The sequence below is a fragment of the Ictalurus punctatus genome, chromosome 23, assembly GCF_001660625.3.
Source record: "Ictalurus punctatus breed USDA103 chromosome 23, Coco_2.0, whole genome shotgun sequence".
Classification (NCBI taxonomy): domain Eukaryota; kingdom Metazoa; phylum Chordata; class Actinopteri; order Siluriformes; family Ictaluridae; genus Ictalurus; species Ictalurus punctatus.
The window spans coordinates 7,706,238-7,721,253 of NC_030438.2; the positions used below are offsets into that span (position 1 = coordinate 7,706,238).

At 36.0% G+C, this 15,016-nt stretch overlaps 1 protein-coding gene across 1 annotated transcript; it reads left to right on the plus strand.

Annotated features, from left to right (window-relative positions):
* Nucleotides 1-1,766: 1,766 nt before the first annotated feature.
* On the plus strand, nucleotides 1,767-14,992 carry sgk3 (serum/glucocorticoid regulated kinase family member 3). The gene is made up of 17 exons (XM_017453418.3): nucleotides 1,767-2,026; nucleotides 7,418-7,608; nucleotides 7,696-7,779; nucleotides 8,098-8,170; nucleotides 8,758-8,833; nucleotides 9,071-9,146; nucleotides 9,461-9,510; nucleotides 9,637-9,694; nucleotides 9,977-10,060; nucleotides 10,232-10,363; nucleotides 10,945-11,057; nucleotides 12,026-12,062; nucleotides 12,302-12,388; nucleotides 12,670-12,765; nucleotides 12,859-13,014; nucleotides 14,010-14,099; nucleotides 14,257-14,992. The coding sequence occupies exons 2-17, from the start codon at nucleotides 7,531-7,533 to the stop codon at nucleotides 14,425-14,427; spliced, it is 1,461 nt and encodes a 486-aa protein (XP_017308907.1). The 5' UTR covers nucleotides 1,767-2,026; nucleotides 7,418-7,530; the 3' UTR covers nucleotides 14,428-14,992.
* The last annotated feature ends 24 nt before the right edge of the window (nucleotides 14,993-15,016 follow it).

The following is a 15,016-nucleotide window of genomic DNA, read 5'->3' on the forward strand; positions in this document are numbered from 1 at the left end:
GAATAAATGAAATGGAATAAACATGGGATTTACAGTGCCATAAATGCTGTAAATCAATACAATGCATGAAACTGAACACAGAAAATGAAACAATTTTTTTAAAATCAAATAATACAGGCTACAGTAAATTAATAAACAGCTAACCAAATAAAACTATATATTCTGTACAACTTCTTTATTTGTGCTTGCCCTGTTTACCTGACAGAACCTTCTGAGAAATATAGAAGTGCAGAAATTATCCTAAAGTCTGTTTTTAAATTTTTTAAAGACTTTAAAATGTATTATTTGGGCATAATGAAGACTGTAAACGTGCTATTATATCATTACCCAGGTAACTTAGTATTTTTATGTTGGTTTGTTACAGGCAATACAGCTGAAAGTACACCACTTTGGCTGAATTTACCTGCAGTCTAATGACCCAATGCTGTAAATGAGGATTTTCCACATACACCGTGAGTTATTCTTTGTGCATATTAACATTTTAAATCCTGTCAATTGTATTTACTGTATATAGTATATTTAAAGACAAGAAGTGTTGGCCAAAGTACTGCACAGTAAAATCAAGTTAATTCACATAACCTAAAATGCATTGATTCTGTGAAAAATATAGCCGGAAATATCTGAGAATTGCTTGAAGCCCAACAAAATAAATCAGTTTAAAGTAGGTCAAGTGATAACAACAGTAGGCCACATGGCCTAACATTAACATCAACAAGCAGTGAGCAATTTTCAGCAAAGCAAGTGTGTAGGAGTTGCGATCATGTTAGCTGTGAGGAAATATTTCACACTAAAGGAGACTTTTTTTGGAACTGGAAATGTTTACATATAAAAAGACTTGATTGTGTGTGGGGGCGGGGGTGTTGTTGTTGTGAGGAATGATTTCATTGTATTTATATTTAATAGGATTTAACTGAATAGAAAAAGCTGTAGTTTTGTCTAAGTCTTGTTTTAATCTTTTAGGGGTTTGTTGTTGTTGTTGTTGTTGTTGTTGTTGTTTTATTGCTTTCATTGAAAAAGCTTACTGGTATATGTATCGGCTGATATTCAAGGTTCCAGTAACAGTATCACTCACTCATTCACTTTATCCCGGTCAGGGTGGCAGTGGATCCGGTGTGTATCTGGGGAACACTGGATATGATGCGACAAGGCACCCTTCATCGGACACCAGTGCACACACTCATTCATACCTAGGGACAATTTATCTTAGCCTGGAGGTTGGACGAAACTGTAGAACCCTGAGAAAACCCATATGAACAAGGGTAGAGCATGCACAGAAACTCCATGCAGATAGTCATCTGAGCTCGAACCTGGGACCCTGGAGCGGTGAGGTAGCAATACAACCTGCTGTGCCACACCAGTATTGCTATCAGGAAATAAAAAGTGGTGTTATCATTATTATTAGTAGTATTATTATTGTTGTTATTATTATTATGGTTATTATTAAATTTTCCTGGGGCTTGGAGGAAACTGGAGAACCCTGAGAAAACCCATATGAACAAGGGTAGAGCATGCACAGAAACTCCATGCACATAGTCACCTGAGCTCAAACCTGGGACCCTGGAGTGGTGAGGAAGCAATACAACCTCCTGTGCCACACCAGTATCACTATCAGGAAATAAAAAGTGGTATTATTATTATTATTATTATTATTATTATTATTATTATTATTATTATTATTATTATTCAATTTATCTGGGCCTTGGAGGAAGTGAGTTACTCTTCCCTCCGCAGGATGCCGCTGTTGTGTTCTGTCTATAAAGAATATCTTCATTTCAGTTTGGTCCCGTGACAAATAGCTTCGGAACTTCAGGGGGAAAAAACGTCAGCAAACTCTCTGGACAGCTTCAGTTGGCTGTTCCTTAACAAAAAAACATTATGGATACCGGAAAGCGCAGATTCGGCTCGTTAATCTGTGAAAAAGTTTAAGAGTCTTCACACACCGAAAGTTTGGATTTTTCTGTTTTGAACTTCCTCTGCTGCACTGCAGGACTTGTGGTGTTCGTTCCGGGGAAACTTTAGTTAAAAGGCAAGTGATAAACAAACCAGACATGGAAAATTTTAACAGTCTGCTGGTGGAGATAAGTGAGAAACGTGTAAGAAGTGTAGAAATGTAGTAGCACAATGGAATTTAGTTTCCTGGTCTGATCATTATAAACATGTGGGTTTTTTTGTTTGTTTGTTTGTTTTTTGTTGTTGTTGTTTTTTTTAGCAACATTAGGTAACCACACTTTTTACATTTCTTTTAGAATGATGAACACGAACAGAGCATGAAATGAGCAACAGTTACAGTTTGTGGTGTTTGTAGAAACTTTGGAGATGAAAGGTCTCTAAAAGGTCCAACTGAAATACTATGTTTATCAGGCAGTTTTTAAACCCCTGGATTAGTTTCAAGCATTCATGTGCTTTGAAAATATCTAAAATATGTATATATGTGTGTGGGTGGGTGGATATTTTCTGTGTATGCAAGACATGGATGTTGGAAATATTTTTTCAATAATTTAATATGAAACTTCTTCAAAACGTCAGCGCTTTATTGTATTTCCTGCATGAAATGAGTTGTTTATGTCAGTGATTTTCAATGTGGCGTCCAAATACTATCAGGGCCCTGTCATGTTTTTAATTATATTACACTGATGAAATCATCAATCATAATTACCAAAGTTGTTCCGTTTATTTTTGAGGGTTTAAAAAAAAAAAAAGGGAAAAAAAAAAGTTTTAGTCTGGGTGAAGTGGGTTTAATTTCAAAACTCAAAAACATAACTTGGACTGGAGAAGAAAACCCCTAATATGGCTGTAATGAATAATTATGATATTATTATACATGCTTGAATAATGAACCTAGTATTTGAATTTGAATAATCCGTATTAACGAGGTGTGTGAAATTTACTTTACAGGGTGCAAAAGGTTTGAGAACTCCTGATTTATCCATCATATTTACTCATCTTTTTAGCAGCTCACGTTTGGTTGACATTTTTGAACGGTTTTAACTCTGAAGTCAAATATTCACTAAACAGACTTGTTATAAGGTAATCTTTCCTCAGAATTAAATCAGACATTAACACTTGAGCTGTTATATAAGGGTTTTGTTTTTGTTTTTTTACGATATTTAACACAATCAACAGGACATACCCGTCCTAATACGCTTTAATCATGCCTATAGTTCAGCTGTATGATATCCTGTATAGCATGTTGCTGCACGTATTTGTGTGTTGATTTGGCGAACTGTCAGATGACGGGAAAGAACAATAAATCCAAAATTAAATCAGTTAGTTTTTTGATAATATACTAACCTGTATTGGTTATTTCTAAATTGCTTAACATCTGTGACTGGAATTTTCCCCCCTTTATTTATTTATTTATTTATTTATTTATTTATTTCAGTGTGTTTTGCCCAATAGTAGACTATTCTCAGTTCCTACTTTTACTTTCAGGAGTAAATGTCACACTGTATTTCAGTTGCTTGTCCTAAAACAGACGTTGGATTGTGTGCTCTGCTTCCTGATGGACAGATCTGGGCAAAAAGGATCTGAGAATCCTTCTACTTTAGATAGACATTAAGTCAGATAGGTAGGTGTATGTGTTGTTGGTTAAAGCTAAAATGTGTTTAATTTTCTTGTATAAAGAGCAGCACCACTGAAACGGTGGGAAAATGTACATCGGTCGTCTGTTTGAACCAAACATCCAGGCTTGAGCGCAACCATCTTCATATGCATAATTTGCAACCATTAAAATATCAATCTAAACGATTATTTGCTAGTTTGACAAAGTGGTGCGTGACAACAGGAATAAAGGACATTGATTTCATTGTTTCAGTTGTCACATAAAACTTTTGTCTGCTCAAGCTTTGATACACAATTCATCAATTTAATATGAAAATGTTTTGTTCAAATACAAATAGAGGCCAAAACCTTAGTATACAATAACCAAGGACCAAGATAATGTGTTTCAGTGGATAATCTCACCTGTAGATACTGTAGATTTGTACTTGAGATCTGTGCTGTAATCATAAAGACTGTCCTGTTGCTCATACCAAAACTCTTATCCACAATCTGCTCATAGTGTACATACTTTCAACACATGTAGTACTGTCTGCCTTTACTCTTCTACATACACCTGTATACTGTAACTTGTGCTGCTACATTACACAATAGCTTACAGTTTACAGTCCATGTACTGTGTATCTATTGTCCTGTGTATTTATTGTACTCGTCTCACACTGTTGTGGATTTGCAGTTTATGTAGTCTTGTGTACTGTTCAGCTTTGAACCATGGTCCTGAAGAAACGTCATTTCGTTCCAACGTATACAAGCTATACAGAGGAATGACAATAAAAACCCACTTGACTTGACTTGATTTATAATCGTATTATCCAGTGTTACCCAAAATAGGATAAGTTCCCTAATGAGCCTGGTTCCTCGCAATGTTTTTTTTCTTCATGTCATCTCAGGGAATTTTTCCTCAACACCGTCGTCTCTGGATTGTTCATTAGGGATTGAAATCTACATCCGGATTTCTGTCAAGCTACTTTATAACAATGTCTATTGTTGGACATGCTATACAGATAGAATTGAATTGAAAGACATATGGCATGTGGTCATGGCCTGAATTGGGTGAAATAGCAAATTGTGTTCCTGAAGGATTCAAAACTGAGGTTTTTAATATTTCTTTGGTTCAAGATCACTCTGGAGTTTTTCATTTCCGAAAGCAGGAATTATAGATCTTCATTTGACTTCATGAAAGTGTTTTAGAATGATTGTCCATAGACAATCCTGGTAGATAGAGAGTAGTATGAAATAATGAATGAGTCATGCTGCTTTGGATATTTTCCAATTTTACAATGTTCATAGGTCTCTAGTCCTTCTTAAATTACTCTAGTGTCATATGGTTGTGTTGGGAAGTTGGTGTGTAGCTCTATAGTTATTTGCATTCCGAATAAAGGGTAGGTGAGTGGGTTTTTTTCCCCCCTCAGAGAGACAGAAATATGTACGGAATGTTAACAAGTGGCTGCCCTGTAACATTTGGAACAGTACCAGGACCACCATTACATAGAGGGTTTGTGTATTGAACTGCTTGGAGGGCAGGATAGGATTATCAGGGGTTTTCAAGGCTACAATTCAAATCGCAAGGATTAAGATGTATAGCCCTACTTTAACTGTGGTGCACATTTTCTCTGTTTGTACGGAAATGTTTATCAGTGGTCAATTTTCTATGTTTGGATCCCGCCTCTGTGGCCACAAGGAGATTTGAAGCCTATTTTACAGTACCTCCTTTCTGATAATCAGGGAAGTGAGTATATTGTCTATATAAGTCTAGTGTGTGTCCTTGTGTTTATGTCGATAGAATATCAGATTTGACTCAAATTTTGAGTTGGAAAACACATATATAATGCAGAAAGGTTTTCAATACAAGGCTAAGCTTAAAAAAACAGAAAAAGTGAGTGTACAGAAGAAGCTATAGTGGAAAAAAAGTCTACACACCCCTGTTAAAATGACAGTTTTTTGAGATGTAAAAACATGAAACCAAGTTAAATCATGCAAGAACTTTTCCCACCCTCACTGTGAAATTACAGCGTATTAAAATTAAGTGAAAAACAATCAGAAACATTTTAGGGAAAAATAAAGTTACAATAACCTGGTTGCATAAATGCGCACACCTTTTTATAATTGGGGACGTGGCTGTGTTAAGAATGAACCAATCACATTCAATCTCATGTTCAAAAGTAATTATCATACAGCTGTCATCAATGATATTATTCTGATTAACTCCAAATAAAGACCAGCTGTTTCTGTGGGATTTTCTTCACATCTTCTTGGTTTCATCCGAATGCTGAATCCATGGTCCACAAAGAGCTGACAAAGCATGCATGGTATCTCACTTGTTGAAAGGTATCAATCAGGAGAAGAGTATAAAAGAATTTCCAAAACATTAGATGTACCATGGAACTCGAGATGTACTATGGAACACAAATAGAGAAAATGGAGCACCGCAGTGACATCACCAAGACCAGGACATCCCTCCAAAATATATAAAAGTACAGGACACAAACTTACCAGGGAGGCTGCCAAGAGACCTACGGCAACATTAAAGGAATGCAGTAATATCTGACAAGTACTGATTGTTCTCTGCATGACAACAGTCTCTCATATTCTTCACATGTCTGGGCAGTGGGCTGGAGTGGTGAGACGGAAGCCCTTTCTTACAAAAAACATCCAAGCCCAACTAAATCACCCCAAACCATGCACTATGGTCTGATGAGACCAATTCCAAAAGGCATAATAATTCTATAATCCAAAAGGTATGTTTGCAAAAAAAAAAAAAAAAACCCACATCACCAAATGAACACCATATCTACAGTGAAGCATGGTGGTGGCGGCGGCAGCAGCATCATGCTTTAGGACTTCTTTTCTTCAGCCAGAACTGGGGCTTTTATGAAGGTGGAGAGAATCAGGAATGGCTACAAATACCAGCTGACTTTAGTACAAAACCTTCAGTTGTCTACTAGTAAGTTGAAGATGGAAAGGAATGTCCCCTTTCAGCAATACAATGACCCAAAGCGTACATCCAAATCAACAAAGGAACGGCTTAACCAAAAGAAGATAAAAGTTTTTGAATGACCTATCCAGATCCTGGACCTGTGTGACCTCTGTGGCGTGACCTGAAGTGGGCTGTGCACAAGAGATGCCCTTATAATTTCACTGATCTAGAATGTTTTGTAAGAAAGAGTGGGGAAAATATTGCTAAGTCAAGATGTGCCACTCTGATAGACTCTTACCCAAAAAGACTTAGTGGTGTAATAAAATAGAAAGGTTCTTCAGCAAAGTATTAGTTTATGGGTGTGCACACTTTTGCACCCAGGTTATTGTAAGTTTTTTTTTTTTCCAATTTTTCCCTAAAATGTTTTATTGGTTTTCACTTAAAACGTTTGGCTTTATTATTCGAACAGGCTACATGGAAATCGATTTTATTACCTTTACCTAAATTTTAAGTAGGGCACAAAGGGAAGAATATGTAAAGTGAGATTTTTATTATCTGTACATAGCACAGTCTGCATTTTCTTTTGCTATGTTTTCAGAACCTTAATGTTTGGTAAATATATGAAACAAATGAGATTGCACTCATAGTTGGACTGTTTGCTGGGGCACGGTGGCAGCGGGAGTAACAAAATGTAGTGTAGAAGAAGGAAATAGAGGAGGATTCTCTCTGGCAGCTCAATGCTTCACACTGTGTGTACTTTGTGACTTAATTAGTGACCCTGATGGGGTCCTACTGCAGTCATGCAAAGCTTTTCCATTCACGCAGCTCTCTTAAGCAGCATTAAAAGTGCCATAATGCAACGCGTTCCAGCAAGAGAATTGGCGAATGGTCGCAGTCCTTCTTTCTCTCTCTGATCATGTTTTTTCTGTCCATTCCCCACAGCTCAAGAATGGATGGCCAGTTGTGTCTTTGAGCCGTGCTCCAGAACAGAGCACTAAGGAACCGCTGTTACACAGAGCCGCCTTCATTGAGCCCGGTCAAGAAGAACGATCAGAATGAACGCGCACTCAAACTGTCCTAATGTCAGCATCCCCTGCTACAATGAGCAGAGAGATAAGAAAAAACGTTATACTGTGAGCACTTATTACATCATGGGAGAAAAAAAAAAGTTTTACCCTTGACATAATTTCTCTTTAAACACCGCATTCCTATTGTCGTAGGTTTACAAAGTGATGGTCAGAGTTGGAAGGCATGAGTGGTTTGTCTTCAGGAGATATACAGAATTTGATAAACTGTATAATACAGTAAGTAAAGACTTTTTTCTTCACATGTTGTAAATGTATTGGTCTCGTGTGTCTTACCTACGCATCTATTAAAATGTAAAAAGATTTCCAAGACCTTTAGGGCTATCAGTCCTCTTCTGACTCTGAATTGATTCCTTGATCAGGAAACAGGATTAGTCAATCGTGTATTTAACCCTTTTTATTTGATAAATTTCAGCATGCGGGTGGATTTACTGAAAATAAATTCAAATTGAAATAAGTTGCACAGCAGTGAGACAGTGAAGATTTTTCCCAAAAAAAAATCTAACATGTTTTAAAAACCCATTTATTTTGCTACAGTTGAGAAAACAGTATCCTGCTATGAATTTGAAGATACCTGCTAAGAGAATATTTGGTGACAACTTTGACCCAGGTATTTGTATGCATTAAATATGGACTTTCATTTAATAATAATAATGACTTGGCTTCATTCAGTTAAATAGCAATCATGCGCATATGCTGTCTTTAATTTATTTATTTTTTGTCTTTAATTATCTTAGTGACTTGTTGTTGGGTTTTTTGTTTTTGTTTTTTTAAATGTGCTGTCCTAAAATTGAGAAGTGTGGGAGGGATGGTAGAATTTGAAATTTGAACAGTTAATTAAATGCGGAAGTCACTCATTGCTCAAGTAATTAAATGCATGTGTTTACAGTTTCAACATGTGATAAAGGCAGGAATTAACTCTGCTACTGCATTCCCTGTCACCATCAATCACTTTCGGGAAAGGTTCTAACTGACATTGACAGCTTGAACCCTGTTTAATATGTGACATTATAGAAGATTACCAAATCTGAACAATGTAGAGCATTGACCGTTCACTGTAAATGCACCACCTACAGTTCCTACCTATTTCCTGACTGCTGTACACTATGCTTACATCTCTTCTATAATCATTTTTATTATTATTATGATTCATGTGTATTTGAATCCATGTATATATTTTCTTATTATCCCCATCAGAGTTTATAAAGCAGAGAAGAACGGGCTTACACGAGTTCATTCAGAAAATTGTGTCCCATCCAAAGCTCAGCAATCAGTGAGTTCATTAGTCACTTATTTATTCAGTGCTTCGTGCTGACAAGTCCACCAGACTTATGCAAATTTCTGATCTTCTGGGAGATCAAAATGTCCTGAGCATGCAAATATAGCTAAACATGTTCTTTTATCTATTGTATCAGCTGCAGCTGACCTTTTATTTTGTATATGTATTCATTTAAATTTAATCAATAGTGGCTTTGTATTCTCTCAGTAAGACTTTTAACTTTTGACACAGCCCTGACGTTCGAGACTTTCTCCAAATGGACAAATCCCAAAATGTCTCGGATGCTTCAGAGGATGAAGATGATAAGGTTTGTCAAAATCCATATTGTTAATTTTTTATATTTATTAATGTTCATTTTTTTATTCATTTTTGATTGTCTCATGGAAAACCTTTTGAGGTGAAATTTCCCACCAAGCGCCTTGTGTTTACCTTAAGACCCCACATTTACAGTCACACTCCAGTTTCACCTTAAACAAGTGATTTGTGAAAGGATTTTATCTAAAATGTACTTTGTTTTTATGTGTAATTTGTATCCTGTTTACTTGTTTATTTGAATCATCCTTGTTTGATTATAAGTACATTGGATATATTATATTATTATTATTTTTATTACCTTCACAGAATAACTCTACCTCCAGAAATATTAACCTGGGACCATCTGCAAACCCTCAGTAAGTAGTTTGCTGCTACTTGTTTGCCCTGCTCTGATACTGTACATGATGAAGTGAAACAAACAGCTGGTTTACAGTAATCATGGACTCTTACACCACTTTTTTTTTTCTTCCTTTTACTACCAGGGCAAAGCCCACTGATTTTGACTTTCTCAAAGTCATCGGTAAGGGGAGCTTTGGGAAGGTATGTTTGCATTTAATGTATTCTGTGCATGTGTAGAAACGATTTGTTGTGTTTAAAAGTTCCATGTAGTCACGACTGCATGAAGTGTGCTGGTATCAGTTCTGCAGGTACTGAAACCTCTTTTCTCTGGCGAAGTGTTATTTCTTAGGTTCGCGGTTAGCAGCTAATAAATAACGGGCTTTCCCACTGAGAATCGAGAGCTTCCAAGTTCTTCATGATTTATACACTGTTTGTGTTCAGGCTGGAAATATTAACCAAACATGCTGCTTCTCACACCAAAAGGTTCTCCTCGCAAAGAGGAAACGAGACGGGAAGTGTTATGCAATCAAAGTCCTTCAGAAAAAAGTCATTTTAAAGAGGAGGGAGGTGAGTGTTTAAAACCGTGAATGAGAATTGCATTCTAAATTGAAACGGCACTGCTATACTTGTAAATGTTGTATTTAATAAGAATCACGTATTATTAAAAACAGATTTATTTTGATATTATTATAGTGTTCATATTTTGTTTCTCTTATTTTTCCTATACTGACATAACAGCAAAAACACATCATGGCCGAGCGCAATGTGCTACTAAAGAATGTGAAGCACCCTTTTCTAGTCGGTTTACACTATTCCTTCCAGACAATGGATAAGTTATACTTTGTCCTGGATTTCGTCAACGGTGGAGAAGTGAGTACTCTTTTTCGTGCATGTGGCATGCGTGGAATGTCCTCTGATAGATGGAAACTGGGAGTAGTCTAACACAGGAAGTGGGGCCAATGGAGTGTTCTAAGGAACTGGTACCACTAATCACAAACCTCTATCTAGCCAATGAAGACACAGTGTTAAGAACAGACCAGGCAGGAAGAAGTTGCATTAAAGTAAATAATAATAATAATTTTTAAAGAAGAAGTGATGAAATTCTGTAATTCTGGTAGTGTATGTATGTTTTCCTAAAATATATCATAAGTGACTGGCTCATTATTTGTCTTTTTACAGATATTTAACAAATATTTAGCACTTTTGCCATTGAAATACTGTACACTGACTTGTATACTGGTTAAAAATGTAGACATTGCAGATGGAAGAATAACATGATCCTGACCTCACTGAATTACTCATCACTGAGTAGGAACTGAGTAGTGTGAAAGGCCAAGGCAGACTGCAGACGAACTTGGCGTTTAAGCAAATGTTGTTGTTTGTTCTTTTGTTTTATGTGTATAAACCTTAAATACATTCCTAAATAATTGTTTGACTTCTGTTTATTGTAGCTTTTCTTTCACCTTCAAAAGGAACGAACCTTTCCCGAGCCCAGGGCTAGGTTCTATATCGCCGAGATGGCGAGCGCATTGGGCTATCTACACTCTCTCAATATTGTTTACAGGTTCGTGCCCAGATTATGCACTATACATAGACCAGAATGATTGGCTCATTCATTTAAATCAGTTAAAGTGAGTAGTAACATTTGCTAAAGTAAATAATGGAGAGATATTTTGAGCTTGAACATGTTAGAATGCTGTATAGATGTATTTTAATACAATATTTTTCCATACACAAGAGAGCCACTTCAAGCAAGACTTTTAGTTTGCATTTATTTTAAATACTTTTGTTATTTTACCATATAATATAATTAAAAGGGGAATTTCTTTAAGAATGATTTTTTGTTTAAAAGAAACATAAAATTAGTTTTAGTTGTTTTCATCATTTTACATATTCTCTTTATTTCTGAATTTTTGGAAAAAAAAGAATTGTTAGTGATTTTAGTATGAAAATGAATATTGATTATTGAAATATCATCTCATTTATAGCCTTTGGTTACAGTCATTGATGGCATTCTGGGGGAAAAAGAGGAAAACCCTAAACAGTTTAATTTACAAGGAAGTGTTGTGAAAGAACAGTTGAGGATTATATTTCAGACTGTATGATATGTATTTCGTCTGCTTGATTGCCTCAACACAGCCTAATTTTGGGCAAGAATGATGTACATGTTAATGATGATAGGCTGAAAGGTTTCTTTTTGGTTACCTTAGCACTCGTATAAAATTTGCAGTCATGCATGAATTGATCAAACAGTGTGAGGGTATGACGTGTTTTGTTCATTATGGACTCCTCTTTGCTAACCACAATGAGTGGATGAACAAGTCCAACAACATGATGTAAACTATTATCTGCACAAATATCAAGATTTTAAAGGCACAGTAGTTTCAGTTATATCCACAAAATGATGTAAGTACGATGTTATCCCGATCAGTGAGGCAGCAAAGTGTGGACGTTTATAGAAGAGTTCGGCATATCCAGTGATTAAAACAAATATGACATAATGTAAAAGTGTTTTTGTTTTTTATTTTTTAGGGATTTGAAACCGGAAAATATCCTGTTGGACTTCCAAGTATGTCTATCTATCTATCAATCAATGTACATTACTGAAACTTTAAAATCAGGCAAATGTTGATAGTCTATTATTAGATTAAGGTTTGGGTTAGAATTTCCTGGCTAAGCCTGCTGAGAATGTGACAAAATGGGCTCATGTCCCAGGCTCTATTTAGCAGCATTACTATTCAGTTCAGCTCTGAAGAGAAATAGAAACCCTTTAAAACGCTTCTTAAAAACTGTTTCCTGTCTGTTAAGGGACACATAGTCTTAACAGATTTTGGATTGTGCAAAGAGGGGATCTCTCAAGCAGACACGACCACCACATTTTGTGGCACACCTGAGGTAATATTTTTGAGAGATTTTAGATTTTTTTTTTTCTCAACCTATGAGAATATTCTCATCATAATTAACAGGAGATGCTGAGTCAGTATTGTTTTATCATCCTATAAAAGTGTATTGGATATACAGTAGGTTTAGGTGTTGGGTTTACAGTAGGTGTTTCTATTCGGTTTCATTTTCATTGTGTCATAAATCAGTTTAATGTGGGACAAATTCAGCTGTACCTGTACCTCATTTTAGATTTATTTTTCCATATTTTGATATATATCTTTTTCTTTTTGCAGTATCTGGCTCCAGAGGTCTTGAGAAAACAGCCCTATGACAACACTGTAGATTGGTGGTGTCTCGGTTCTGTATTATACGAGATGCTCTATGGCCTGGTAAGAAGAAAAATGCCAATTTTCTTATTTTTAAGCAGATTCTTATTGATTGTATAATGTCTGAATTTGGGATTGTCCATCTGTTATCAACAGCCTCCGTTCTACAGTAGGGACACGCATGAAATGTATGATAACATCCTGCATAAGGAGCTGCCAATGCGCCCCGGGGCATCCACGACCGCCTGGTCCATTTTACAGGCTTTTCTGGAGAAAGACAACACCAGGAGGCTGGGATACAAGGATGACTTTGTGAGTCTTTATTGTTGTATTGTTCGTTTACCAGGACTGCTGGTTTCCGCTAGGAACTGACGAGCTTAGAATCTCAATAAGCAGCAAGTCGGTTAATTTCAACACACTGATTTGAATGTTGCATTTATGAGTCATATTTCAAGGGCAGATGTTAAAATTGGGGAAGGTGGGGATACCCGGATATGAGTATTACAAGATCGTATTTTATATAAATATATTTGCTTTGATTTTGGCTCTGGGGAAAGTATCAGACACTGAGTAGCTCTGGAGTAGGTGCTAAATCATACACAGCACTAGTGTTATAAATGCGGTTGATGTGCAACTCCCCCTGGTGGATGAACTTGTCATGTGCGTTTAACAGTACAGATTTCGTTCAAGTACATGTATATTCATTTATGTATTATGTATTGTACGTAGTCATTTAATTTATTCCGCCAGCTCCACTGCTACTTTCATGAGTGATGGTGAATGACAGAGTGGATATTACAAATGCAAGTCACCGATATAACTGTATAAATCGAGTAAAACAACTTGTGTGCAATTGAGTAGGAAGAAATACTTTCAGAAGCTGGAAAAGTAACATAAATATGAGTTTATTTATAATGCATCATAGATTACCATGGGAGTGACTTTGTTCTGTCAGACTATTAAAATGAAAACTATAAATTGTTTATATTCAAGATATTGGTACACAATATCAGACTGTAGTTTGTTCTGTATGTTGGTGAAAGGCAGAAGTCATTTCAACCAGAGCAACCCTGACCAGGATAAAGTGGTTACTCAAGTTGAACAAGGTTCCAGTTGAATGAGGAACCTTATTTTTCCATTAATATTCCTATAAACAACTTAATGAGACAACAGACAAGATAATAATGCTATGATATTAATGCATATTTATAATTTTCTGTCAGTTGAATAGCCTTTAGTGATGCATAATATCTTCATGCTTCATATCTTTTTTTTGATGCTTGTGTGTCTGCACATTATTGTTTCAGAATGAAGTTAAAAGCCATGTATTTTTTGCTTCCATTAACTGGGATGACCTTGTGCAGAAAAGGATCCCACCTCCGTTTAATCCCAGTGTGGTAAATGTCTTCATTAATATATTTATTTCTCTAATTTCAAACAATCTGATTTATTTAAAACAATGACATGGAATAAAACACCTAAGAGCTACCTTTGCTAATAAAAGGATGAACGTGCATTATTTTAAAGCTACTTTTCCTTTGTTTTTCTGTACAGGAGTCCCAGTATGACATATCAAATTTCGATCCTGAGTTCACAGAAGAAACCGTACCCAACTCTGTGTGCATCTGCAAAGAGAACTCTACTGTCAACGCCAGCGTCATGGAGGCTGACGATGCTTTTCTGGGCTTTTCCTATGCTCCACCTTCAGATGACTCCTTCCTGTAAAATTTCTTTAAAACTGTACTACTGCTATTTAATGCTACCAGAAATGGCTTGGGTGTGCTCCTTCATACAGAAACGCGAAGAAAATGCAAGAACCAAGGCATTGTACACTTGACCGAAGGACAGACATTTTGTGATGCAGGGTTTTCCAAATTTTTTATTTTTTAATTTCTCAACAACAGATTTATATTTTGTATTGTATAAATGCGTATACCCGAGATACTGTTATAGCTCAGGTATTCTATTATCTCTTCCCTAGATTATTTTCTACTGTGGAAGTTGTTGTGTCAGGGAAGCCGGGTAATGAACTTTGAAAGAAGATATATACATTCCACGTTTAAATACCCCCTAATGAACTTTATTGTTCGTGGCACTTAGGATTGTTTGGTTTGTCCTCCTTTGAATAATGTCTTAGTAGAGTAGTTTAGAAGGCCTTTTTTCCATAGAATTTTTTTTCTTCTTTTTTTTTTTAACCAAAGACATTTTGTAATAATATAAAGATGAAAAAATTAAGTAAATTGTGTAACTGTGGAATTTAAATTAGTAAACTGTGGATGTATGAACCAAACCTTGTGTTCTCAACCTGTTTGAT

Excerpts from the sequence above, each read along its gene's own strand:
- sgk3 (XM_017453418.3), top strand. The coding sequence starts at position 7,531 with ATGAACGCGCACTCAAACTGTCCTAATGTCAGCATCCCCTGCTACAAT. Across the intron at positions 9,695-9,976 it reads GTAAGGGGAGCTTTGGGAAG|GTTCTCCTCGCAAAGAGGAA; the intron begins GTATGTTTGCAT and ends TCACACCAAAAG. Across the intron at positions 13,015-14,009 it reads TGGGATACAAGGATGACTTT|AATGAAGTTAAAAGCCATGT; the intron begins GTGAGTCTTTAT and ends TTATTGTTTCAG.